This window comes from Chenopodium quinoa, unplaced genomic scaffold, assembly GCF_001683475.1.
Source record: "Chenopodium quinoa cultivar QQ74 unplaced genomic scaffold, ASM168347v1, whole genome shotgun sequence".
Taxonomy (NCBI): Eukaryota; Viridiplantae; Streptophyta; class Magnoliopsida; order Caryophyllales; family Amaranthaceae; genus Chenopodium; species Chenopodium quinoa.
This window is the reverse complement of record NW_018744626.1, coordinates 2,586,369-2,610,666: the sequence shown is the minus strand read 5'-3', so window position 1 is coordinate 2,610,666 and position 24,298 is coordinate 2,586,369. Positions and strand designations below refer to the sequence as shown.

Genomic DNA, 24,298 nt, shown 5'->3' with positions numbered 1-24,298 from the left:
CCGCCACCACCACCACCAAAACAAACTATCACAACCCAAAAATTAAACAAAAAAAAAAAAAAAAATTAAAATCCCAACCCAACACCCAGAAACCCGAAAAACTCCCAACCCACCTCACCCTAAAACTGACCCACCCTCCTAACCGACCCATATCTGACCAAAAAACCAAACCACCAAGGCACCAAACCACCACACAGGCCACCACAACCACACCGTACAGCCAACAACCGAAAATATTAAAAAAAAAACCAAAAAAATAAAAGACTCGAAAAACATACCTTATTATCTGAAATTGGCTTTGAATTCTTGAATTTGGTTTAAATAGGTCAAATTTGACTATAAAAAGTGTAGATCTACACTTTTCATGGTCGAATTTGACCAAAAAACCATTAATTTCGGCCATGGAAAACACCAAGTAAGAGAAGAGAAGAGAAATGAGGAAAGAGATGAAAGAAGGAGAAGATGGTGGATAGAAAGAGATGGAGGAGGAGAGAGGAGGCGAAGAGTATGAAATTGGAGAAGAGAAGGGGCGGAGGAAAAGAGAGAAGCGGAAGAGAGAAAAAGAGAAGGGCGGAAGAGAGAGAAAGGATGGAAATGAAATGAAGGAGCACTGAGGAATTTTCTCGCTTTAGGGTTTTAAGAAAGGCTGTGTGTATATATATATATATATATATATATATATATATATATATATATATATATATATATATATATATATAATTGTATTCCGATCCGACGAATTTTAATTCCGTCGGAAATTTAACTTTCCGATGGAATTTTCGATCGGAAAGCATATTTTTTCCGACGGATTTCCAACGGAATGTTAAAATCCATCGTAAATAAACGACAGAATAAAAATCCGTCGGTAGTTCCGATGTTTCCGACGGAATTTCGTGTCCGTCGGAAGCATTTCGTCGGAAATCAGCCTTTTTCTAGTAGTGCTAGGCATGATAGATACTAAACGGATTAATAACGAATCCTAGCATGTCACTAATAATAAAGATTAAAGCTTTTATCCTAAACATGATATTAGAAAGCATAAAGACATCCTAAATAATACTAGAAATCATAAAAGCATCCTATCATACTAGGAGTTATAAAAGCATCTGAACATGATACTAGGAATCAATATAAGATTCTAAGTAAGATTTCCATATCAAATGAATAGTTAAGTAATCGAATTACTCACTTTGATGCCTCATACCTCTTTCTATCAAAATAATACACACGTTAGTAAACTTCAAAAAAGATTAAACAAACAATAAAATAATAATTGAAATATGTATTTGGGACCAAACCCTCAGAACTATCAACCTTTCACGTCGAGGTCTAAGGCAACTATGAGTTTGACTTGAAGTATTCAAATCTCGTGATGGAGGTATGGTGTTTGTTTAGGGAAAAGTATCGAGGGTGAGTGTTCTTGAACGTGTCGGTTTGTGTTTAGGCTAAGACTATGCTAGAAATCAAGAAAGAGAGAGAGAAGAATAAGCTTTAGCTTAGAGAAGGATTAAGATGATGATTATTGGTGATCAAGCTTGTTGATGATTAAAAAAGGGGGAAACGACCTCTATTTATGGGAAAAAAAGAAGGTTGAAAGATTAGAAAAGAGTCAGAATCCGACTCGGAGTAAAACTGCTTTCATCGTTGCGCGATGCTTATATCGTTGTGCGATGCTTATACTGTCGCCCGATGCTTATATCGTTGTGCGATGCTTATACTGTCGCCCGATGCTTATATCGTTGCACGATATTAGCATCACAGTGCGATATTATCGCCCAGCGATACTTTTAGAAGATAGAATCCGTACGAAATTCGACTGAGATAACTTTATCCGTAATCATTCTTTTCGGGATAAAAGTACTCTGGTTGACTGAGATAATTTTATCCAGAAAAGGTTTCAACTTGTTTGACATCACCTTTGAAACAATTTTATACAGAACATTACAACAACTAATGGATTTAAATTCCGTCATATGTATTGGATATTCACATTTCGGAATTAAGACTATACAGGTTCAGTTAATTTCGGTCAAATCAGTATTACCATGCCACCAATTTCAACAAAGGTAATCACATCAGAACCAATAATATGCCAGAATTTCTGAAAATAATAGGGCATGCATATTATCGAGCCCGGGGACCTAAAAGGTGCATCTGAAAAAGGGCTTTTTTTTTACAAAAAATATTGTCCGTTAGCTTTCAAAAAAAAATGTTCATTATTAATCCTTCATTAGTTTAATTATCCCTCCTTAAATATTCACGATTTGAAACAAAAGCGGGAAAAAAACATAAAAAAAAAAGAAAGAGAAATCCCCCCAAAAAACCTCTCATGCTTTCTGCCAAACAGCCACGTGATCACATAATCATTAATAAACAAATTCACTAAACAACCATAATTAAAAAAATTTACCCCACTCATCAAAATGACCAACATACCCTCATCAAAACCTCACTCCTAATACACCATAATTCGTTCGTAGGGGTAAATATGTCATTCTGACCAAAAACCCATAAATTGAGCGCCGTAGCCGCAACAACGTAAATTCAAATTCCCGCTTATTTTGAAGTTTCAAAATCACCACCCTAAATAAATTTAACCCAAAATCACTGTTTTTCTAATCACCTCCTTTATTCTTCTTTCTTGTTTCTCCCCCAAATTTCCTACTTTCCTCTTCGCCCCCGCCAATCCCTAATTTCAACGGTCCTTTGAATCTTCCCTTTATCTCCCATCTTTTTCTGGGTTGCTCTAATTTTTCTTCAATTTTTCTGGGTTGTTGTTGGATTTTTCTGGGTCTATTTTATTTGTTTCGGTGAAGTGAGGAGAGAGAAAGTTTTGAAGTGTCTTTAATGGCGACCTCACCACCTTCATCTGCTCCAGAAGGTTCTGGATCTAGGCACCATACTTACAGTAGGAAGCAGAAATCTTTGGGTCTATTATGTTCCAAGTAATTTGTCTCTCTTCAATATTTTTTTTATTCAATTTGTTTATTTATTTATTTATTTATTTATTTATTTATTTTTAATTTTAATTATATATATATATATATATATATATATATATTTTTCAAAATAGGATTTTAAATTTGAATCGATTTTCTTCTTTGTAATTTTGGGTGTGCTTAATTCGCAGTTTTTTGAGCTTGTATAATCGAGACGGGGTTGAATCTATTGGACTGGATGATGCTGCCAATAAATTAGGTATACTAGATCTGACCTTTTTTTTTTGTGAATTTTATTTAATTTTCCTGTATATTAATTGATTTGTAATTTTTGTTTGGATTTTTGCAGGAGTTGAGAGACGGCGGATCTATGATATTGTCAATGTTTTGGAAAGTGTTGGGGTAATATTGATTTCCCTCTACTCCGTACTATTTGTTTATTTTAATTTGATTAGTTTGCATATTTATGTGGCATAAAAATTAGAGTTTTTGCATATTATTCGATCCATTTGGTCTTTATAACGACTTTCATTAGTAATCCTCGGCCAAAATGATACCAAGAACAACCGTATTTGAGTATTTTTATTTCTATATAGACAAAAATTAGGGTATCACAACTTCGCGAGGTCCCTAAATTCAATTAGGCTAGTTGGCATTCAATTTTAGATTGTTATGTTTAAACAATGTGTTTTTGATTAACTGGTAATGTTAATTCAATGAAAAAATAAAGATAAAATGTTTTTGTTCTTTGATAAGTAGTTGAGAATTGCTCATCTTGAGTTTGTGTTTACTTTGTGATAAAAGTTGGAGTGTAATTGGGTGTAGGTGTTAGCAAGGAAGGCAAAAAATCAGTATACATGGAAGGGCTTTAAAGGAATTCCCAAAGCTCTTGCTGCGCTTAAGGTAACAAAAACCTAACATTTAATTCAAATTATGATCTTTTATGGCGCATAATGTTTGAAGCTTATTGAGTCTCTTTATCTTGTATTTGTAATCATTAGGAAGAAGGTTTGAGGGACAATTTTGGCTCTAGTGGAAGTGGCAAAATGAAGGTGAGTTGGGTTATTTTGGGACTTGGTCTTTATTATGTGAGTCCATTGGTGTTCAAAACAAATGACTAATTATCGTAATTTGTCTTGTAGTTTCATGTTTTTGACGATGATGAGGATACTAATTCTAATCCTGATACTATAAGTCAGCCAGAAGCACCAAGCAACAATGCTAATTCAAAGCCTGGTAACTTCTTCGCTTAATGCTGTAATCTTACAATTGATGGTTCATGTGTTCTTTATTCTTCTTATTAAGGTATTATGGGATTTCCATGATATTTTGTGAATAGAGATCAATGTTTCATAGTTAAGTAGTGAGAATTAATATCATTTGTTTGATAATTTTGCAGACAATAGAAGGGAGAAGTCATTGGGGCTTTTGACACAGAACTTTGTCAAGCTGTTCATATGCTCTAATGTATGAATAACGGCAGAACTCATATTCTTGTACCTTATATTTTCCCTCTTTACCTCTAAACTTATTTGTGATGGTTTTAATTTTTAGGTTGATCTTATCTCGTTGGATGAAGCTGCAAAGATCTTGCTTGGTGATGGTCACAACAGTACAGTAATGCGAAGTAGGGTTTTCTATTCCACTCCCTTTAGTTTTGTGGTTACTTATAACACTTTATCAGTATCTAACTCTTCCTTAATAAGATAATGCAGCCAAAGTCAGACGGTTGTATGATATTGCCAACGTGTTGTCCTCCATGCAACTAATTGAAAAGGTAAGAACAATAATACTACATTGGCAGATATAGTCTTTTAACTCATACCATGCTCTTACTAGGTGTTTGCATAATTATCTCTACTGTGCAATATGATGTATAGTTACTACTTGGAAAAGGTATTATTGTTATATTGAGAAAATCCTGTTGTGAGTTTGTTATAGTTGGAAATCAGTGAAATGCTAGACATTAGACCCACATTGTCTGTATCTTATTCATGATAGTTTGAGTCAGGTTCTGGACCTTTTGTTTAAAAATCATTAGAGAGCTTATCATTCATGGGTTTTTTAAGTAAAATTTACATTCTGAAGTATTTTGTTGAACGATAACCAGACTCATCAAACAGAGACCCGAAAGCCAGCCTTCAGGTGGTTGGGCTTAAATGAAAGGAGGGAGAATACTATATGTGGTGTGCCTATGTCGACTGAGACTAAGAAAAGGGCATTTGGAACTGATGTTACAAACATCAGTTTCAAAAGGAGCAAGGTTGATTTTTCAGCTAATGAGGAAGGAAAGCAGCTCAAGCTGCAGGTAAAAACAGAAAAGGTTGAAAATGAGTTTCATACAAACCCTGCTGAGCAGAATGCAAGACCAAGAAGCTATCAATATGGTCCATTTGCTCCGGTCACCGTGGCTAAAGCTGGTGTTGCTGATCAGAAAGACACTAAGCGTGTCCACGATTTGGAAAGTCTTGCCTCTGTTTATCGCCCTCAGTATCACAATCAAGGTACAATGTAAACTCGTTTTTTTTTGCTTCTGTTAGTACATTTGGATTTTTTCATGCCTCTAACAAGTATATTGGTGATAAATTTGTAGCTTTGAGAGATCTGTTTGACCATTATACGGAAGCATGGAGATCTTGGTACTCAGAAGTAGCTGGGAAGTCACTTGAGCAGGTTTCCTGATACATTTAACCAACACCAAACAATGGCCATTCTTAGAGCTTGAATCACAACAGCGGGAGTTTGCTTGTTATCTACACATTCGGAAGTCCAACACAAAATATCAGATGGCTCAGATGCATTTTCTCAATGCACCAAATCAACATGCCTAATTTAGGGAGAGCTTGCACAACCCTTCGTTTGTTTCTTCACGGGACAAACAAGGGCGAAGCTAAAAATTTGAAGGATTGGGAAGAAACTCAACATTGTAAATGGATTTGTTGTCAAATTCCCATGAGGTTATTTGAGTGGATTAATGATATGCACCTTCATGAGCCATCAAATGCGTCTTTGCTTACTAGGAATTGCTCTTTCAACACTAAAGAATAGCACTGTTTGCAGAATGTTGGAAAATGTCCCCGAGTATGGGGAATTTTTCTTAGTACAATTGTGTAGAGCTATACAACTCATTGCAAAGAAATTTGACAAGATAGTTGCAATGGATTTGTGCTGTCTTTATGCCGAAACTTACCACTGTGAACATTCAACATTTACTTGGTTGAAAATCCAAGTCCAAATTAAATATGAATCTTGATCACTTGATTTAATCTAATGTGTTTAAATTTCTCAATATACCCCAACTTGAATTAATAATAAAAATTTTGGTTTGATCATATGGAATCAAGGGTCAGGTTCATGGTCACCCTAGCTTAACAGTTATGATTCTTGTGTAGTACTAAACTAGTAATGCAGGTTCAGACATCCTTACCATTTAAGGAAAGGGTTCCAAATACGTAGTATAACAGTTTTGGTGGTTCAATGTCTCGAATACAGCTGGAAGGGCAAAAAATCAGAGGGAGATTTCCTTGATTAATAACCTGAAACCACCAAATGTACCAATAAATTATACATTTACTATGATAGTATGATACTAATACCTTTTCCGTTCTTAATTGATTGCTACATACTTCCGTTGTTTTTTTATTTGACATGTTTCTTTTATTGTCATATTGATCATTGTATTTTGCTGAAATTATCCCTACTACTCCGCATCACATTGTTAACAATTGATAGAGTTAAACATTTAAAGCTATACACAGATATTAGATGAAACAAAAATAAACTTTTATTGAGTCAAAATTATTCTCTTTAGAAAAACATATACAATTACGCATTAGCGGTACAAAATGATGAAGATTGTCAGTATAAGATCTATGAAATTGATACATTGGGAAGAAACAGTATTAATAAGTTGACAAAAAAAGGTGTTCATGACTTCATGGAAGTATTGGCATTTGGCTACAGTATGATTTCCTCCTGGACACTGACATTAAGAGTCTTGTTTGGAAGCACAATGCTCTTGATCACCACCACTTCATCTTCTACATTTACAGATTCCCCTGCATTAAAACAAAAAAAAAAAAGCACCAAGCAATCAGGGCACGAAAAAATACACCGGAAGAGACATAAAACAACACATTCTATACAAGCAAGTAAAAATACCAAGAATTGTGATTCCAAGTTTCGCATTGTATTCTCCTTCAGCCTGTTAAGAATCATCAAGTAACATCAGAAATCTTAAAAGCCCTACAAAAATACAAACAGGATAGATATAGACTACAACGTGAAACTAAAGAGTTTATAATCCTCATATTGGGACTATTGGATGACTGCTCATTAAACTTATACCCGAGCTAAAATATATTTTGATTTTGTTTCTTAGTGTAAAAACCGTAACAAAGCAAACACCCTTTTAGGTTACAAGTTTACAACATTCTTAATTCCAAGTTTTTTCAACATTCTAACAAGTATTGCGTAAGATCTTAGCCATTAATTGCATGTCAAAATATATTATATGAATATACAATAGTTAATAGAAATTTGAGCCTGCGCACAAGCCTTTCAAGTTGAGCCCTACGTTTGCTCAACTTGAAAATACTTGGACCACGCTTGATTAGCTTGCAAGCTGGCTAAGGTACTCATCACCCCTAGTTGAATAACAATTTAGGAAGTTATATTGATATGAATTTCATTCTAGTAAGAGGATTTATATGGATTGGTTTTTGCATATACCAGCAGCTGATATTCAAAAGAAAACATTGGTATATTCCAAGCAATGTAACATTTGAAGCAACATAATATAAATGCTTACCTGAACTCGAGACCATTTTCCAATTGTTGATTTCCACCCAACAATTGAATGGATAACAACTGCATTGTCCTGGAATATCAATCACAATTATTTACAGGTCAATAACTTTTTCACAGAATTACATGCACATTTCAAATTTCAACATTTTAATTATCACCTTGATTTCAACATCATCTAGAACAATACAGTTGATGAGCCTCGCACCAGCTCCTACACGAGCATTTGCAGAGATTGAAACATTTGGACCAATCTGTTGTCATTCAGGAGAATTCGTGTATAGAATTCAGAAAGTAGCACCATAGCAAGATCTTGTATCAGATTACTCATCAAAACAAAGAGCATTAATTATACCTTTGCTGTGGGATGTATTTTAGCTGAGGGATGAATGTATACATCGCCAATTATGGTCGCACTCTTTGTTCCATCACCACTTGACAAAAGATGTGGGGAGGTCACTCGAAATTGGTGCAGATAGAGACCAGAACATTTCAGAGACATTCTGCAATAATTGATAATTGATGATGGCGGGAAAAATAATACTCAACAAGTTTCCACCAAAAAATAAAAAAATACTAAACAAGTTGATATTTATATTAATTCATCTTACCCAGGGGTCTTGATTTGTTCCCAGAAGTCCATGGTCTCATATGTATACAATTTTTTCTTTCCAGCTAGCGGTGTCAAAATATCTTGGTCCAGCCTCACAAAATCTGAGGGCAGACTCCTGTGAGAGAAACAGGAAGGTCTATTTAGTCCAGCAATTTTTGTAAAATTGACGATCAATTACATGCAAAATTAACGTCCAAGTACCCTAATAGCTACATAGGCTTATATAAGAATACATACACCTACCAAAAAATTAGTCTTATCTAACACAACTAAGGTAAACATCGGCATTATTTCAATGCCTATAAACAGGAGCCGGCCTTGGGTGGGGTAGGACATGGGAGTATCCTTAGCCCTTCACCATCATGGTAATAAAGAAACTTTTTAGTAATTGTCCCTTGATTTGAAAAGCGCTGAACATATGCTACTTCACAATAATAAGATGTAAGGGTAGTTTAATGCACCATGGCTATAAGAGTATTATTCGTAATTCCTTTAAAATAAAAAAAGGACCATATGCTACTTCACAAGAATAAGAAATTAAGAAGCATGGGTATTTAATGCACCATTTAAATTTGATCGTAAGTCCATTAATATCCAAAACTCACAATACAATGTATCCCTGACACCATTGAAAATGACAATCCAGACAAATAAGAATTCAGCTTTATAATACTTCTCTAAAATATCCTCTATCACATTTACGTAAAGAGTAAAACATATATGCAAATCTAACCTTATACTACTGTAATAGAAACTATACTCCACATGAGCTTACAAAATTTACCCTCAATCAGCAAACTTATGCTATAACCAGAAAACAATTTGACCTTTAAAACAAGACTTTAGATTTCAGCTGAATTGACCCATTCTCCAAATAGTGATATTTAAGGTTTTACGGATGATAGATTAAGAAAATTTGGAGTTACAAATTTTGAAAGATAATTTTCAATTTCTGATTAAGTTTGAAATTAATATAGGTTAATAAATTAAAAAACTAGCGTATACAATGGTCAATAAGATTATCAAATTGCTTCATTTATACCCTATCTTTTTTCTAAACTTTGGCACCCAGCTCTTTAAGCCTACAATCAATCAATCAAAACCTTAATCCCATAAGTGGGGTTGGCTCCATGAACCAAATGTGATTATTCCGTATAGTCATCCACAAAAATCTTCCTCCTCCAACCCTTAAGATCAAATACCTCATTCTCATGCAAATCCATATGCTCCATATCATACCTAACTCCTTCCAACCAAGTCATTTTCGGTCCCTCTCCCTCGTTTAACCTACAAGTGGAACAAATGTATATTTGCTGTAACAGATAACCGAAGCAGAGTTATACTTTCTTAACTGTGCGTAGATGTAGAGCTTCGATACAAACTAAAGCAGACAACATCAATTAAGTATAACACAATTGTTCAGTTGCCTGTAGCACAACAGAGGACCAACGTCAAGCCATGGACATTTACTTAAAGCTATATATATGAAGCTTTGGACTTTAGTCTCCATTCCAATTCCAAGTATCTTAAGGATAGCAGTTTAAGAAGCCCCAAGTAGGCAGTGACAGAGTTTGTCAAAGAACACAAATGTAGTATTGGCATCAGTTTAAGACAGCAAATGTAGTATTATAAAGAACACAAAGCAATGATCGTGGTAGAGGGTGACAGAGGACGTGCTCTGATAGCTGCTACATGTAATTATAAGCTAAAACAAGTTATAGAAATGGAGAACATTACTTTGTCGCAGATTGAAGTGCTTCAAAGCTGGATACACGTCTCATATTGGCTGCAGGGAAAAGATCAGAATCAGATGCTAGTAAATTCAATTAATATCAGAATACTGACAAGATTATTCAATGACATAACTAGCCATCACTCCCATAAAGAAAAGGAACACGTATCGGTTTATTAGACAAACACTACAAGTTTTCCAGCCCTATAAAACTTGAATGCCTTATGAATTGGGTTAGGAAAGAAGACAATAGGCACTAAGATGAAAATAAAATATCATATATCCTTTCTTTAACATTTGCATATTTCTAGACATTGCCTTTGCTTATGTCATATTAGTCACCGTGTAAAAATATTTCTTTTACAAAATTCTACTAGTGCTAATTGAAAAAACAAGAATTCAAAGAGACCGAAAAGTTTCACCACAAGAAATGTAATGAAAATCTGGATGTACAAGTAAATGATTTGCAGCTTTTTATGAATGGTTACTTGTTCTAAATTTGATGGAATGACTGAATGACATACTAAACAGCATTACACTCTGCAGGTGATTAAAACTCATTTAAAACACCACTTTAGAAATTATAACACCCACACTTTGTTTGGATAGAAAGAAATGGAAGGAAAAGAAGAAAAGAGAAAGGGAGACAAATTCTCTTGTTTGGGTGAAATATTGGGGGAAGGAAGGGGAAGGAGAGGGAGAGATCCATTTTCCCTTTCTCTTTAATAAGCATAATCCCTCAGAATTTGGAGGGAAAATGGAGCTCACCTCCCCCTCCCTTTCCTCATTTTTCCCTCCCCTTCCTTTCCTTCTTTGCTATCCAAACAAAGCGTAAAGCTTCCCACATCCAAAGAATCTTCCATAGTCTCCATCTATCATCCATATTGGCAGATTTATACTTGAAATGAGAGCAAGGGCATCCTCCTATTGAGAAGGCTGTAAGCAAATCGTGCCTTTTGAGAACTTTTTTGTTCTTCATGAGATAACAACTACAACATCTTGGAAGAAACCTTATGGGTTGTTGAAGTGCACACTGGTTAGTTTTTATGATCAATTGATAATCAGACCAAGGTTTTTTTTCAAAGTAAAGCCAAGGAGGCACATTTCTAACATGGATAAAAAAATAAAAAAAAAAATAAAAAAACCTAAACCTCAGACTGAGCATGGGTTTAGACCGTCGTGAGACAGGTTAGTTTTAGTTTACCCTACTGATGACAGTGTCACAATGGTAATTCAATCTAGTACGAGAGGAACAGTTGATTCACACAATTGGTCATCGCGCTTGGTTGAAAAGCCAGTGGCGCGAAGCTACCGTGTGCTGGATTATGACTGAATACCTCTAAGTCAAAATCCGGGCCAGAAGCGACGCATGCGCCCGCCGCCTGATTGCCGTCCTACAGTAGGGGCTTCGCCCCCCCAAGGGCACGTGTCGTAGGCTAAGCTCACGCGGTGGATGCGCCGTGAGAGCCGCCTTGAAATACAATTCCTACCGAGCGGCGGGTTGAATCCTTAGCAGACGACTTAAATACGCGACGGGGTATTGTAAGTGGCAGAGTGGCCTTGCTGCCACGATCCACTGAGATTCAGCCCTATGTCGTTTCGATTCGTCCCCCCCCCCCCAATCCTATTCCCTAAAAACACCTATATTTTGGAAAACGAGGTTAGCGTTGCTTCTTATATGCTAAGTAGTGGATTAAGACAAGTGACAAAGCCAAAGTGTTGGGGTGTGGGATGGTGCAAGGGGGCGTGTGGAATGTGCACAAGACATGTGCACCCAAGGACAAGGCATATAAACAACTAGTTTTGTCATTTTGAGGGTATGCCATCGTTGCCTTAAGACATGGCGTTTAAGGATAAATGAGATGGTTCTGGGCATCATCCATGACTCCCAAGGCCCTTTGGGAACCCATGGAAGTACTTGGATGCATAATCTTGTCGGGTGGAAAAATGATGTACAGAAGCCAAATTTGAAGGCTATAATACACGAAATGGGAGCAATTTAGTAGGTATCCGGACCCGGTGTCAGAAATTCATGGAATTTTACGGGATGCATCCCGAGGTCAGATAATGTTGTTTGGACCCATATACAAATTAGATGCTTAAAGGCAAATTTGATGGTTTCATCCACCCAATTGGACTCCTAGAGGGTATTAGGTCTATAGGTAGCTTCTCGGAAATTTTTGTTTCCGAGTAAAAAAAAAAGTCAAAAATTGGCAAAATTGAATGCTATAATACACGCTTTTTGGCCAATTTAAGAGGTTTCGGGACCCGGTGTCGAAAAGTCTCGAGATACCAGGGATTACATCCCAGGGTCATATAATGTCGTTTGGAACCATATATGATCATTATATGTTGCCATAAATGTCCGTGGTAGCCTTGAGTTTATGAAATCGATGCCCGATGTAAACGGGTAAATTTACAGTTTGAATGTATATTGGATGGTTTTACCCACCCAAATGGACTCCCGGGGTGTATTAGGGTCCATGGGAAGCATCTCGGCAATTTTTATTTTCGGGTCTAAGAAAGTGAAAAATATTCCAAAATTGAAGGCTATATTACACGATTTCGGGTCATTTTTTGACATTTTTTCGAAAACTGAACTAATTACGTGGGGTGACTCCCGGGGTCATATAAGGTGGTTTGAAACCATAACACACCTATAAAGATGTCTATAAAGCACCAAGAATGAGTTATGTCTCTATTTTGAAATTTTGGAATATAATGATGTCACAAAAGTATATTGAAGTTATATTACTTGACAATAATGATGTCATATGAATATAATGATGTCATAAAAGTATATTGAAGTGATGTGACTTGACAATAATGATGTCATATAATAATGATGGAAGTGATATTACTTGACAATAATGATGTCATATAAGTATATTGAAGTGATGTGACTTGACAATAATGATGTCATATGAGTATATTGAAGTGATGTGACTTGACAATAATGATGTCATATGAATCCTAATGTTGTCATATAAGTATAATATGTCATATTATGTAATTATATCTATAATGATGTGATGTCATAATATGATAGGACTTGACAATAGTGATGTGATGTGACTTCACACTATGGTTTGGAATTGGAAAAGAACACATGTTTTATATATATATATATATATGATGTAACTATGAATAATCATACTACTATTCACATGTGTGTTGATTAATAGACTATGGATAGTAATAATACTTTTATGGAATCATCATACCAGTACTACTGTACTATTCATGTTTGTAATCTAAGTATCACATCTCATCTCATATGTACAACTCCTCTGGTCCCTAGCTTTCTCTAAGAACCAATGTTATCAACCTTAAAAACCTCATCCGCGCATTTGAAGGCTACAACTTAAATCATTGCAAAATATTTTCTCCTCACCAACAATTTGTTAACTTGACATCTTAACTACATTTTCTTCATCTTTTATCCCCCAACATGTGATTTCTCAACTGTGTATACTCTATCCTGAGAGTTCCTTTATAGATAAATCCATAAAGGTTGTGGTAGAACCTTTTGTCATCCCATATTTAGAGGAGGGATCCTCTGTTCTTCCCTATGTTTGCTTCTAGGTCTACTTAAATCTACACTATGATTCATAATGAAAGACCTATTGCCTTGCTTTGCAAGTGGACATGACCCAAAATTCAAAATTTGACTAATATTTATATTAACAAACACTTCCCCAGTAATGTATGAATTTTAGCACTTCAAACCTTTGAGACACACCCCTACCTGGCAAGCCAGCACCTAAAAGAAAACAGGAAAGAGAAGGAGATGACCATGTTTTAGCCTCTCAACTAAACCTTTAAGTGTTCTTTAAATGAACAATACCAAATCAGTCATTCTTATGCATTAATAATTCCTTTTACAATCAAATTTATAATACAACCACATTCAGGTATCTATCTACAGTGGATGCCAAATTGCCAATAGCTTAGTTTCTTAAGAGTCTAGAGGTAGAACCACCCAAAACTTGGGAACAAATCCCGTCTACACAACTATCCTTCTTGGCTTTCTTACACACTTAAAAAAAAAAAATCACAAAACCCCACATATAATGATTCTGTTTCATGGAGATTATGGGCCGATTCTAATATCAATTATATCACATAGTTGTTACAGAATTATAAACTATTCCTTTAGACCTTTCAATATATGGAAATCCCTGTTGATATAATTCTCCCAGGTACTCCCAGAACAGAGCAAGCTTTTGCTCACATTTGAGCTTCTCGGGTGTCCACATTCCAAATTGCATAAGGAAAATTTCCAACTCTTTACAACTCTTATCTTAGGCTTAAATTTGAATAGCTAAACTGACAAGTTCAAGCAACTAAAATGAAAAAAGAAAAATTAGGACTTTGCTATATTATATGAACATAGGTTTATTGCACATATCACATAAGAGAACAATTCAATAATCTTCAAATGTACATGCATGTGAATTTAGCACATGACACAAGCAATTATACTCAAGATTTGGAGACAATCAAAGCAACAATAGATGATCACATATCATTTTGCAGAAAATACTGGTGTAACTTATGTAAGTGGTGATAACTTAGTTAAGAAGTGCAATAATGTAAAATCCCTCGGACATGCCCAAAAAAAAATTGAAAATTTTGAGTGAATCACCTGAATCTTTTCGGTGTCTTGAAACATCTTGGATGGCTGAAAAAATGTCTGGTGTAAAAACATAGACCCCACAGTTTATTCTATCACTAACCTACATGATACAAGCATAACATATTCAAGCACTAAAAAGAGGAGATGCAAAGATACAAAAAAATAAAGCTCAGGACTTTGTACATACAAAAGTTTCAGGCCTCTCGGTGTAATGCAAAACTTCATTGGTGACAGGATCAGCAACCAATTCACCAAACTGGCTGGCAGACTCTGCAGAAACCTGTCAAGTGCACCTAACAAAAATTCAACATACTGAAGCACTAATTATATAATATGTGCAAGAAATTCCCAAACAGGAAGATGCAGCATCTACGAGTCACAAAGAGAGCTGACTAACCTTGCTAACCAATATAGTTCCCATTCCTCCATATGTTTTGTGAGCCTCTGAATATCATAAGGACATAAGGTAAATGGACTTACAAATTTTGAATACCCATGATGAGAAGTTATGATAAGATAGACTATGACATAATAAGTAAATTACCAAGCATTTCTGGCAAAGGAAAACTACAGCAAACATCACAATTCAACAAGAATATTTGCGACTGCAGGACAAAGAAGAAAAGCAACCACATTGTCAGCTCCACAAGATCAACATACAAACATCAAATTACACATTAACACATATCAACATCCATCAAGTTAATCTAATCATCTATAATCATAAAAAGAAATAAGGAGAGCTTAACCGGACTGTCTTCCATGATTATATCCCTGAAATTATACAGGCATCCAGCAGAACCATGAGGCTTGTCTTCCTTCAAGTATCTGAACCACATTGACAAAAATGTTCCAAAAGTTACAACAATGATTCTATAAAAGGCTTCAAGTTTCAACAAGACCAAAAATCCAATAGACTTGTAAGGGCTAAGGAAGTGTTCACCTGACAGGAACTTTCAATTCATTAGAAATTGAAGATACATATAATGCAAATTCCCGCTCTTCATAGAAACCAACCAAGTAAATTTGTGCTAGGTTAGGAATCTGCCAAGTGCCAACAAATTATAATTGGATTGAAATTTTGAGCAATGCATATTACAAAATTAATCCAAGAAAAAAAATGCAATTTCAAATTGGTGAAAGCAAATACCCTTTTACAAGCTGAAATTGGATGATGAACCATAGGTTGTCCAGCTAAAGGAAAAAGAGGTTTTGGAATATTCAGAGATAAAGGCCTGAATCGAGTACCTGTCCAAAAATAACTACAATATGATCAAATCATGCACATCAAAATCTACAAATTGTAATGGGTTCATTCAATTCTGCACAAATTAAAATTGAAGAAAAAAAAAAGTACAACTTTATCAGATTATGCCACAAAATTAAATCAAAATCAACAAATTGGTAATGAACTAATGGGTTGATTCAATTCTACACAAATAAGAATGAAAAGAAAAGAATAAAAAAACAATTTTATCAGATTACGCCTCAAAATATGATCAAAATCAACAAATTGGTAATGAACTAATGGGTTGATTCAATTCTACACAAATAAGAATGAAAAGAAAAGAATAAAAAAACAATTATATCAGATTATGCCACAAAATATAATCAAAATCAACAAAATGGTAATGTCCTAAATAGAATAAAAAAACTACAATTCATCAAAACATGCCACAAAATTCAATCAAAGTCTATAATTGGTAAATGGGTTCATTCAATTTCAATTCAACATAAACTGAAATCATGAGATTTATACACAATTGAATCAAAACCCAGAATCAGAATTATATTGGGGAATTGCATACCTTTAGTGGGTCCACCCACCATGATCACAGCTACAACTTTGTCATCTGAGCTCCCCATTGTTAAAATCAAGCAACTCCCACAAAAATTCAAGAATAAAGGACTAAAATTAGCATGGAAAGAAGTGGTTTTTAATGGTAGCAATTGAAGATTTGAAGCGCGGAAACAGGGAGTTAGAATACGATGTAAGAGTGAGTGAGTGAAGAATGAAGATAATGGAGATCTATATTGTATAAGATACGAGGTGGTTGATTAATTTACACTCAAAGAGAGAGATTGATGAGCTGGAGCCTGAAGAAAGGTAGGTTGTTGGTAATTTAACGTTTTTTTTTTTTTTTTTTTTTTTGCATTATTTTAAAATTTGGCAATTTGTTGTGAATCCAAACGAATTCCACCGTCACACTTTATGTTCGATTCAGGCGGATATACTGGATCCGCAAATTATACCATGCATCTAAGTAAGACTCGAGCACATAGAATCGTGCTCTCCAAATTGGAACCACAACATGTCAAATGTAAGCACGTGCTACTAGTGCCATAGTGCGTGCATAATAAGGGTCTATTTTCTTACGTTGAAATTCAGTTCAGTTCAATTCAATTCAGCTTCTAATTTTCTTCTTTTATAAAATATTCAGTTCAGTTCAGTTCAGCTGAGTTCAGTCAATGAGAACAGGCCCTAAGTGTCTATTGGTTCTTTAACCTCGTTTTAGTACAACCTACGTGACTATGTTTAAATGTTTAATCCTATATATAAATTATAGAGTCAAATAAAGTTTTAATTACATTTATTGATCTGGTCAAATACGATTTTCTTCTATGAGTATCTACTATGATTTTCAAAAAAAAAAAAAAAAAAAAAAACAGATGGTATGATAAAATTGTTGGGGATCCCGTAATTAGGTGTGTAATATCCATCATTTGGGTGTGTAATATCTCATATCTGATTTAACACATTTCATGAGAAAAAAAACATTAAAAAAAAAAAAAAAAAAGCCAATTTACATCCATCAATGTGATGATTTACATCTATTCTTTCCTTCAACCTTTGCAATCTCATATTTTCTACTAATATACTAATTATGAAGGTGTGGTTGGAAACACTGTAATCTGGGGGGTTTGGAAATCCAATGAGACGAATAACCTTCAAGCTAAGCAATTTTTAATTCTCGTTTTCGCCAATATTTGAGGTATATCCAATAATGAAAGGATCAAGTCTACCTTGCTTATTCACGACGAGTTCAACTCTGTGAGGCAAAATGAACACAATAAAATTTTTACGTCCATTAATGAGAGGATCAAGTCTGTGTAGTACGTACTACATTGCTTACAAGATCGAAGAATGAATATCCATCAAGTAGTACAGTAGAGAACACAAATAATACACTCTTAATATTCAGCCTCTTTATTCAAACTATCTGTAAGCTCCGTATTTCAATCTTGACATGTTCCTCGATATCTCGATACCTCCATTGCTTTAATAACACCCACTAAAATTTCTTCAAAGCTTTGAAGGATTCTTGTACCATCCCCATGGTTCATCAGAGATATATTCAGTCACTTGTTTGATATTCAAGTAATTCTCAATACCCCTGCAGAAAAAGTCAAGGAAAAAAACCTCAATTTACAAGAGCTGAAGAGCTAAGAGAAATTCGTTTACGTCTTTCATGCAATCAACAAATATGTCACAAAAAGCTATAAGCTAATTCCTCATAAACATCTCTCTGTTGTCAACTTAGGATTATTTCTCCGAACTCAGACAACAACGCTGATAGAATACTATGAAATATTCTTTAGTCTTTACCATAGATACATAATTGGTCAACCCAAGACATAAATTTGTTAACATGAAGGCCCTTTCAAGTTACAATGGTTCCTATACTAACTCATAACTTATAACGTGTGATGCTGAAAAAAGGCCTTATTTCAGATAGCAAATAAGAGCACCACAACAAGTTAAGTAATTTGAAGAAATTACAAAAATTAATGCATTGTACCATATAGAAAATCGTTTACGAAGTAGATAATGTATTAGAGAATTGGTACTCAATATCATAAAAATAGGATGCTGCAAGAGCAAAGAGAACTGATCTTATGTAATAGATTAACCTTAGGAAGGGCAATTTGGGATGTTTAGATGGTTTTAGGTTAGTAGTCCTTAACTCCTTAGTATAAATAGGGGATAGTATATCTGTATATGCATTAGGCTTTATGTGTGAATTATGAGGAAAAATGTTGAGAGTAGTAACCTCAAGTTACTAGGAGAATGATAACCTAAAGTTATCAAGAGAGTGATAGCCTTAAGCTATTAATCTATCCTTTTGTATCCAATTCAGCCATTATTAATCAAAGTATCAAGCTTTTATCTCTTAATTAGTCTTTGAATCAGAAAATACTAAGTCAATCCATAACATCTTATTGGACAATGGACAAAATCTAACAAACACTTTCTCTAAACTCTCCTCTTTTTTGACCCCTTTCCTCTTCTCCAATATTCATCTCTCCAATCCATCCTATCCTCATTCCCTAGTTACGATCCTTGCCAAAAGTTTGCCTTTCTTCGTCACCATAACTTTCCATGTAGATCTGTTTGGGTCATTAATCTTTATACACTGCTTTTGTAGTCTAAATAGAAACAGCGTCTACGAATGCATTAAGGCCGTATTCGCTACTTTTCAAAGTTAACTATACAGGATCATCAAAAATGTTGAAAGCAGGAAGGAGACACAAGCAGATTGCTAAATTTGAACAGTTTGATGCTATACCCTAAATTTGTTCTGTATATACCCTAAATTTGAACAGTTTGATGCTATATGCGCATCAGAGTTAAAAGAATGTGCATCATTTATAGATCAGGATTCCAGGAATTAATAGTACAACGCAAAAAATTAAGGTCTCACCATTCTCCAAGTTCCCGTCCAAAGCCGCTGCGCTTGGTGCCACCCCATGGAGCTTGGCAAAAGCACGGTTGTGAGCAATTCACCCAAACAATTCCAACTTCCAGGGCCTGGATCAAAGCATGAATAAACAGCATAAAAACCTAGGTTTGACAAATGGTTCGACATTCAAATAAGCTCTAATAGATAATAATTCTCACCTTTGTCACTTTCTCACACCTTTCAAGATTTTTGGATAGCACAGCAGCACCTAAACCGTATCTGTGAAATACAGAAAATGGTCAGAATAGGATGCTCATGAACTGGGAGAGCAGGTATACAGAAGGTAAGAGTCTTAAAATATATTTTGAGCAGCTCCACTATTCAAAAGCCTTACTGGGTGTCATTTGCCAATTCGATGGCCTCTTCATCAGAACTAAAAGTTTTAACACATAAGACAGGGCCAAAAACTTCATCCTTCCATATTTGCATGGATGTAGAGACATCACTTATAATTGTTGGTTCAATGAAATACCCTTTCTTCAAATGCTGCATAGTTCCATGAAAATATAATATTAGGTTATAGAAACTACATTAGTGGCTAGTAACAAGTACACCCACTAATTTACCTCAGGACGAGAGCCTCCACACAAAATAGTTGCACCCTCACTCTTTGCAGTTGAAATGAACTTCAGAACTTTCTCATACTGAAGAATATGAAGTAAACATTAATATGCCGTGCAGAATAGCTAAGAATAAATAAAGCCAAAAAGAAAAGGAAAGAATTTATCAAACCTGTCCCTTGCTGACAACAGGACCAAGCCGGCAACCGTCCTCAAATGGGTCAGCAATCTTAATGTTTTTGCACCATTTAACAAGCCTGTCCAAAAATTCAGCTGCAATGTTTTCCTGAAAAGATTGTATGGATTCAACTTTACAAAATTAAACTGTAGAAAACACTAATTAAACTGTAGAAAACACTAACCTACAAAAGTACAAATATCATTTATATCAACACAAAAACAATAAACCATCGAAATTCAGGAGATGTTCTGTTGCAAGTGGACACTCACATGAACAAGCAGTCTAGATGTTGCACTGCAGATTTGACCATTAGTCCAAAAACAGCCAAAAGCAGCCCATTCAGCAGCTGTCCAATTTAAAATAGATTTTGACATGTTATGAGATGTATTTGATCGTAAGTTTTACACTTTTACTAGATAATAAAGCACCGACGTTGCCTGAACTTAATGCCCACTAACCTTGATCCAAATCAACATCTTCAAAGATGATAATTGGACTTTTCCCACCAAGTTCTAATGAAACAGGCTGCAGTTTATGTTAGAATTGATGTTGTCAAAGGAACTATAATTAATTTCACAAAAATTTATATATGGACTAAACATGCTATGACATACCTTGACCAGTTGAGCAGCAGAAGACATAATCTTGCTACCAGTAGCAGTGCTCCCAGTAAATGCAACCTATTAAACAGAAATGTGATGGACAGAAGCATATGAAGAAGAGTTCACATCCACATATTCAATATTCGGGGAGCTACACAAATGCACTAAGAACGTAAAGCTTAAAGAGGACAAGGAGCCAAGGATGAACCTTGTCAACATCAGGGTGGGATGCTAATGGGCCACCAGCTTCTGGGCCATATCCTGACAATATATTTAGCACACCTGGAGGAAGTCCCACTTCTCTGCACACATCAGCCAATTCTAGACAAGTCCTGATATAAGAAATCATGTAACAAAGTATTAGTATAAAAGAAGCATCAGAAAGAGATTCTAGCTTGAAATGTTTTGACAAGAAACATACACAGATGCCATTTCTGAGGGCTTAAGTATTGCTGCACAACCAGCAGCAAGAGCTGGAGCAACTTTCCATGTAGCCATAAGAAGTGGGTAGTTCCTTCAACAAAGAAAAAGATTAGCAACACTAAGCATCAGATTTAGCTGTAATTCTGTAAAGAGATCTTAATCCAAATACCTTATGAACTACAGTGTTCTCAGTTTAGGTAAGATGTCAAACTCAAGTGTGTCATTAGTGTAAAATTCGAAATGCATGGGATGCTAAAAAGAAAATTTGCTAAAATCTCATAGCCCATATCTAGTCTTATTTGTCTGTCTAGATGATATGGACATATGATCCACCCAAACAAGGTACTCAGTACACATAAAGACAATGAAGATTAATCATGTGGTACAAAATGACAATGACTGAGGTAATCTTGTATTCTTGTGGTATCATGTTGCACTTCCTCAATTTGACTGATTGCCTTGTCAATTTAGTTAGCAACACTACTACTATCTTCCCTAAATAAATCTGATGACACCAACAAATGGGAGTTCTTTAAAGTTGTTTCATTTTCACCTTTTATATTTTGAGGGATGGGGGCTAAGGTCAAAACTTACCACGGAGAAATTAACCCAACAACACCAATGGGCTGCCTGAGCACATGAGACTTGAATGTCTCCATAGGAAGGGCAATTGGAGCCTTTTGTTTTGCATCAAGAGCTTCTGCTTGATCAGCATAGTATTCAAAACACCCAGCAACATCATCCTGTACATAAGAACAAAAGCCTTGGTTACTAATTAGTACTCAAGAAAGACACAGAATCAAGAATTATTGAACACAAGATTACAAGCTTACAATATCCCATGCTGCTTCATCCAAAGGTTTTCCACAATCCATGGCTTCAAGCTTTGCAAATTCATCTTTTCTTTCTGTTACCTGCATGTGAAGCTAAAGTAAGCCTTGATATTGCAATCCCTGAAGTCCACACCAGTATCAAGCAGATCCATATTTTCTACCCAAGTACCCCTGTGTAAAGATAGAGAGAGGCGAAGCATATTTTATTTGGAGATCTGCAGGTCCAACGAGGCAATATGAGGGTTTGTTTGCGTGGAGGGGGGGGGGGAGGTGGTGTGAAGGAGATCTCCAAAGAGAATTCCCAGCCAAAGACAAGTGATTAAGCATCTTACACCTAAAGGATATAAGGAAGGTGGGAACTTTACTACTACGCTACCCCCTGATTCTCAACCAATATATGACCCTTCAAGGATTACATACAATTGAGTCTTGAATACCAATGGGAAACGAGGACAGTCAGCCTTACATCCCAAAAGCTAGGAAAGCGAAGACAGACCTCAAGACTATTATAAGATATACACCTAGGAAATCCACTACAATAGTACTTAACCATTCAGTGGTATCACCAAAAGTGCTCAAATTCTCTGACTAGCTAACCTACAAGCTCACTCAAATTACTAGAAGATCCGATAGGCATTAACACACACCTTCAACTTAGATAAAAACTGAACATCCATGCATAATATGTTCATCCATTAAAAAACAAAGTTGAAATGTTGCTCAAGAGAGAATCTTGAACTCAAATGAAATGAGGAGAAATGATATATCCTAAAGTCTTCTGCAAATTCCCACTAAAAGCAAAAATAAAGACATTAAAGATAATTAACCAACACTTGTAGTGCAATCAACTAGCTGATTAACTTCCAATTTCCAGCTAGTAGCTTTTAACATTAAGTTAAAATTCATCTTTCACCTAGCATTCTAACAAAGTTTTCCAAACATATACTACATGTGCTATCCATTTTATCACTCCTCCACTTTGATCAAATAAAAATAGAATCATCAAACCCAAAACCAAAGTGTTCCAATTCGCCTACAATTCCAACCTCCAAAAAATTAGCATTGGTACTCCAACTACACAAACTTATCAAAACATGATCATATTACCAAATCCGATCAAATCAGCCACTAAATCCATACCCTCTTAGCGATAGCACGTAAGTACTTGGCACGATGAGCTCCAGATGCAGCTGCCCAATCTGCCCCTTTGTTCCTCTTTAGAGCCCTTCTAGCTGCAGCCACTGCAAGCTCCACATCCTCAGCAGTTGCTGCCGGAATGTCACCTATGGGAGTAAAACCCCATTTTGATTAACAACCCAGTTCATTAAATACAATATCAATCACTGTTAAAAAACAATATCAATCTCTAATCAACAAATCCACAAAAAAGTAATTTCAATCCCCCAATAAATCATTCTATCACCTTCCAATCAAACCCAATATAAAAAAATGTTACCAGTACTACATCAAGTTCAGAGATGATTTAAAAAAGACATCAAATTTCAACAAATACCCAAGTCAAAAAATGCAATCACAAACTCAAATCCCAATAAATCACACTATCAGAAAAATAAATAAAAAAATCCCATCAAATTATATACACTATAAGCAAATCTTTAGCAGTTGAATAACACAATGCTAGGATCATAATGAACTACAAGTCTAAAAATGAAGAAATTAAGTTGAAAGAAAGCATGACACTTAAAGAAATTTATGGGTTTTTTCGATTAAACTAACCGATAATCTCTTCAGTGGAAGGATTGATGACAGGAATGCGATTCTTGTTGATGGGTTCTTTCCATTCACCGTCAATGAATAGCTGACGAGAAGGAATCGCCATTTTTCTTGGATAAAGAGAAATGAGTAGAAAGAAAGTTGATGAAATAATACGAAATAATATAGAGGATTTGAAGGAGAAAAAACACGTGAAGATTGAGGTTGATGATTTAAACCGCTATTGTCCTATGGATTATTCTAGAATGGATTGGGAATTGTGCCACAATTTTAATTTTTTTTTTTTTTTTGTAGAGATGTTACTCTGTTTTCCTTAAAATGTTGGAGTACTTTTGGTATTGTGCTACTAAAAGTTAGAAACTTGAAACTAGTTATTGGATGGATTGAGAGCATGAGATAATTCAAGTGGTTAGAGTTTTTCTTTCGGTTTTAAGTAGTTATGAGATCGATTATCATCGATCGTCCTTGTGGGTCTTAAATACAAAAAGAGAAAA

At 35.2% G+C, this 24,298-nt stretch overlaps 3 protein-coding genes across 4 annotated transcripts; 1 reads left to right on the top strand and 2 right to left on the bottom strand.

The window, feature by feature from the left end:
• The first annotated feature begins 1,914 nt into the window (after window positions 1–1,914).
• LOC110700464 (E2F transcription factor-like E2FE) lies at window positions 1,915–6,216 on the top strand. 2 transcript variants are annotated; one of them, XM_021878006.1, is made up of 11 exons: window positions 1,915–2,945; window positions 3,131–3,198; window positions 3,289–3,341; window positions 3,765–3,842; window positions 3,941–3,991; window positions 4,082–4,175; window positions 4,339–4,406; window positions 4,494–4,566; window positions 4,646–4,716; window positions 5,050–5,443; window positions 5,533–6,216. In XM_021878006.1, exons 1-11 carry the CDS (start codon window positions 2,848–2,850, stop codon window positions 5,619–5,621), a joined length of 1,137 nt encoding a protein of 378 aa, XP_021733698.1. In that variant the 5' UTR covers window positions 1,915–2,847; the 3' UTR covers window positions 5,622–6,216. The 2 variants fall into 2 exon arrangements, with proteins under 2 accessions (XP_021733698.1, XP_021733699.1); XM_021878007.1 differs by having other exon boundaries at window positions 1,919–2,945; window positions 4,655–4,716; window positions 5,533–6,215.
• A 484-nt stretch (window positions 6,217–6,700) lies between these two features.
• LOC110700463 (mannose-1-phosphate guanyltransferase alpha-like) lies at window positions 6,701–16,998 on the bottom strand. Its single transcript, XM_021878005.1, has 15 exons — window positions 16,538–16,998; window positions 15,880–15,977; window positions 15,673–15,773; window positions 15,479–15,557; window positions 15,274–15,334; window positions 15,127–15,173; window positions 14,917–15,009; window positions 14,739–14,829; window positions 10,096–10,144; window positions 8,357–8,473; window positions 8,101–8,248; window positions 7,907–7,999; window positions 7,750–7,818; window positions 7,101–7,143; window positions 6,701–6,997 (listed from the first exon to the last, which is right to left on the bottom strand). Exons 1-15 carry the CDS (start codon window positions 16,593–16,595, stop codon window positions 6,897–6,899), a joined length of 1,248 nt encoding a protein of 415 aa, XP_021733697.1. The 5' UTR covers window positions 16,596–16,998; the 3' UTR covers window positions 6,701–6,896.
• Window positions 16,999–17,782: 784 nt separating this feature from the next.
• On the bottom strand, window positions 17,783–24,043 carry LOC110700462 (betaine aldehyde dehydrogenase, chloroplastic). Its single transcript, XM_021878004.1, has 15 exons — window positions 23,808–24,043; window positions 23,211–23,353; window positions 22,071–22,151; window positions 21,832–21,980; window positions 21,236–21,328; window positions 21,023–21,146; window positions 20,827–20,892; window positions 20,671–20,737; window positions 20,482–20,558; window positions 20,204–20,317; window positions 20,038–20,115; window positions 19,806–19,957; window positions 19,630–19,690; window positions 19,433–19,539; window positions 17,783–18,124 (listed from the first exon to the last, which is right to left on the bottom strand). The coding sequence occupies exons 1-15, from the start codon at window positions 23,908–23,910 to the stop codon at window positions 18,034–18,036; spliced, it is 1,506 nt and encodes a 501-aa protein (XP_021733696.1). The 5' UTR covers window positions 23,911–24,043; the 3' UTR covers window positions 17,783–18,033.
• Window positions 24,044–24,298: the final 255 nt, after the last annotated feature.

Bases quoted from the DNA above. Each gene is read 5' to 3' on its own strand.
- LOC110700463 (XM_021878005.1), bottom strand. From the start codon at position 16,595: ATGGGGAGCTCAGATGACAAAGTTGTAGCTGTGATCATGGTGGGTGGA. The intron at 15,174-15,273 runs GTAATTTACTTA...TATGATATTCAG, and splicing joins TCCTTTGCCAGAAATGCTTG to AGGCTCACAAAACATATGGA. The intron at 8,000-8,100 runs GTATAATTAATG...GAATGACAACAG, and splicing joins AAATACATCCCACAGCAAAG to ATTGGTCCAAATGTTTCAAT.
- LOC110700462 (XM_021878004.1), bottom strand. From the start codon at position 23,910: ATGGCGATTCCTTCTCGTCAGCTATTCATTGACGGTGAATGGAAAGAA. The intron at 21,981-22,070 runs GTAAGCTTGTAA...TCTTATGTACAG, and splicing joins ATGAAGCAGCATGGGATATT to GATGATGTTGCTGGGTGTTT. The intron at 19,691-19,805 runs GTAAGGCTTTTG...TGTATTTCACAG, and splicing joins GAATTGGCAAATGACACCCA to ATACGGTTTAGGTGCTGCTG.
- LOC110700464 (XM_021878006.1), top strand. From the start codon at position 2,848: ATGGCGACCTCACCACCTTCATCTGCTCCAGAAGGTTCTGGATCTAGG. The intron at 3,992-4,081 runs GTGAGTTGGGTT...TTTGTCTTGTAG, and splicing joins GTGGAAGTGGCAAAATGAAG to TTTCATGTTTTTGACGATGA. The intron at 4,407-4,493 runs GTATGAATAACG...TTTAATTTTTAG, and splicing joins AGCTGTTCATATGCTCTAAT to GTTGATCTTATCTCGTTGGA.